This window comes from Callospermophilus lateralis, chromosome 7, assembly GCF_048772815.1.
Source record: "Callospermophilus lateralis isolate mCalLat2 chromosome 7, mCalLat2.hap1, whole genome shotgun sequence".
Lineage (NCBI taxonomy): Eukaryota > Metazoa > Chordata > Mammalia > Rodentia > Sciuridae > Callospermophilus > Callospermophilus lateralis.
In genome coordinates this window covers 132,234,016-132,236,889 of record NC_135311.1, presented here as the reverse complement: position 1 = coordinate 132,236,889, position 2,874 = coordinate 132,234,016, and the positions used below count along the sequence as shown (strand labels likewise).

The following is a 2,874-nucleotide window of genomic DNA, read 5'->3' as shown; positions in this document are numbered from 1 at the left end:
CGGCCCCAGCTACGCCCAGAGGCGCGTGAGCCTGGGCATCGACATCTGCCACCCCGAGACCTACAGCTACCCCATCGAGCGCGGCCGCGTCCTCAACTGGGACGGCGTGCAGCACATCTGGACGTTCGTCCTGGAGAAGCACCGGCAGGAGCACGAGGACTTCCCCGTCATGATCACCGAGACCCCCCGCAGGGAGCCCACGGACCGGAAGAAGACCCTGGAGGTGAGGCCCGGGGCGGGCTGCGGGCACCCCGTGACCATGGGCTCCGTCTGCTCTCCGGATCACTGCGTTTCACGGACCTAGTGTGGGTCGGCCGCGGCTCAGCCCCGGTCCTGGCCAGGCCAGCTGCGGGCTCAGTGGAGGGGGTTCTGCCGGGGGCTCTGGATAGCTGCTCCCGAGTCCGATTTCAGCCCAGTGAACAGGAAAGCGGGTGGCCAGGGGCAAGTAGGATGGTGGGGTGGGCAGGGGCTGAGCTCCCAGGCTTGCTAGGCCGTGGGGATCCCCTCGATTTTACTCTAAATCCAAGGTTGGCAAACTATGGTCAAGGAGCCGAACCCGGCCCACCACTTGTGTTTGCGAATAAAGATTTATTGGGACTCGGCCACACCTGGGCATTTGCACCTGGCCTCTGGCTGCTTTCACAGGGTGGCAGCAGAGGTGAACAGCTGTGGCGGAGACTGGCCCGTAAAATCTAAAACACTTAGGATTGTGGGTTTGCTGGGTGAAACCCACGGAGCCTCGTGAGTTTCAACTTTTAGATAAATAACAAATGATACCTTAGTGTCCCAGATAAGGCAGGGGACATACTTAGGCTCAGATATTTGTTGTGTCTCTGAAATTCACGCCCAGCTGGGCACCCCCGTGTGGGTGCTTGCTAAATGCGGCCCCTGGTCGTGTAGCTGGGGAAGTGCCCGCCAGCCCTGCCGTCCAGGACCAGAGGCCCTGGAGAGCTATAAATGGGGGGTCCTGTGTGAAGGTTGCTGTTTGGGCCACGATGGCGGACTAGGGGACACCCTGAGGACGGGAGAGGGGAGCCCTCCCTTCCTGCTGGGCCAGTGGGCGGGGAGTCAGAGGCCAGAGGCTGGACTGGGGCCAGGGCTTTGTGGGGTTGGGCAGGGGACTCTGCAGAGATCCGGGGGATGATGGATGGTGGGGAGGAGCTCAGCCCAGGTCTTTGCCAAATGCTGGACTCAGAATTTTGCTGGCTTCACACTGGGAGCCTCTGATCCAGGCAGGAGTTCAGCCTCGCCCTCCTCTCTCCCTGTCCCCTGGGCCTGGAACTGTGCATGACGTTGGGGCGTGTTTTGCTGCCTGATGAGCCCCGCCCCCCGCCCACTTGCTGACACCATCTTCCGAGGACCACAGTTAGACAAGTCCCTGAGGGCAGACTTGGCCCCTGACTCTAGCCCCGCAGAGCCCCACTTATCCCCACCACGTGAGCTCCCGGGGCCCTGCACCCTGGTCCTGGGGCAGCCCGGTGGCCCCTGAGAACGTGGGTCCCCGGCGCTGAGTGTTGAGACCTGAGGCGGGGAGGGTCCCTGGGGGAGCAGGGCTGGCGCGGGGCCCTGGGCTGGAGGACACAAAGGGCTTCTCCTGTTGCAGATCATGTTCGAGCTCCTGGACGTGCCGTCCCTGCTCCTGGCCGACCAGCTGGAGATGTCCCTCTACGCCTCGGGGCTCCTGACGGGCGTCGTGGTCGACTCGGGCTACGGCCTGACCCGCGTGCAGCCCTTCCACCTGGGCCGGCCGCTGCCCGACAGCGGGAAGACCCTGGAGCTGGCGGGGCAGGACCTCTCCGCCTACCTCTTCCAGAGCCTCTTCAAGGAAGGGTGCAACCGGCACGACCTGTTCCAGCTGGAGACCGTGACGTCCACTCAGATGAGCAAGTGCTACGTGCCGCAGAACCTGGGGGAGGCCCTGGACTTCCGCCAGAGCCTGCCCAGCGGCGCGGACGAGAGCAACACCTACCAGCTCCCCGACGGCACCGTGGTGGAGCTGACGCCCATGCAGCGCCTGGGCCCCGAGATGTTCTTCAGCCCGCAGGTGTTCGACCTGCAGGGGCCCAGCATCCCCCAGGCCGTGGCCGAGTCCATCTCCTCCTGCGAGGCCTCCAGGCACCACCTGCTCCTGTCCCACGTGATGGCCTGCGGCGGGAACAGCCTCTACCCGGGCTTCACCAAGCGCCTCTACAAGGAGCTGACCTCGGGTCACTTCCCCTCCACCAAGGCCACCATATGGGTGGGCGGCAACCGGAACTTCAGCGTCTGGCTGGGCGCCTCGGTGGTGGCCCACCTGTCCACCTACAGGTCCGAGTGGATGACCCGGGAGGAGTACGTGGAGGGCATGCGGCTGTGACCGGCGCCTTCCCCGGGGGGCCCCGTCTCGCGGTGCAGGCAGATGGACTCCAGCTGTGGTTTGGGCAGCAGTTGGGGGGTGGGCATTAGCTGGTTTGGATTCTGGGGCCAGGAGGGGTCATCTGGGGTTCTCAGGTTTTATCTTGTGTCAAGGGAGGGATCCAACTCAAGGGAGGAGTGTCCCCTGGAAACCTCCAAGGGACAGTGTTCCCGGGTGGCATGTCCCTGGGGTGGGAGTGGCCCTCTGCCACCTCCGTGCCAAACGGCCACTCTGTTTTCACTGTCACTGTCCTTGGGTTGTCCCATTCTTGGTTGCGGTTTTAACTGGGGCGAGAGAGAACGGGGCCCTCTGCTGGGACCCCGAGTATTTTTGATGGGGGAGGGGGTGACATTTCTACCTTATGGTCCTTCCTGGCCGGGTGGCTCTGTGCTGGGGTGTGTCTGGAGGGTCCTTCCTGCCCGTGCCAGGGGCCTGTTTACTATGTTCGAATAAACCACTTGTTTGGAATTGGTGCTGGC

At 63.7% G+C, this 2,874-nt stretch overlaps 1 protein-coding gene across 1 annotated transcript in view; it reads left to right on the top strand.

Moving 5' to 3' along the window:
- Positions 1-2,356, top strand: part of Actl8 (actin like 8) — a 2,481-nt gene extending 125 nt beyond the window's left edge. Inside the window, exons 1-2 of the mRNA XM_077109795.1 lie at positions 1-223; positions 1,604-2,356. The exon at positions 1-223 is cut by the window's left edge and continues 125 nt beyond it. Coding sequence (XP_076965910.1) covers positions 1-223; positions 1,604-2,356 — 976 coding nt within the window. The remainder of the gene's footprint in view (positions 224-1,603) is intronic.
- Positions 2,357-2,874: the final 518 nt, after the last annotated feature.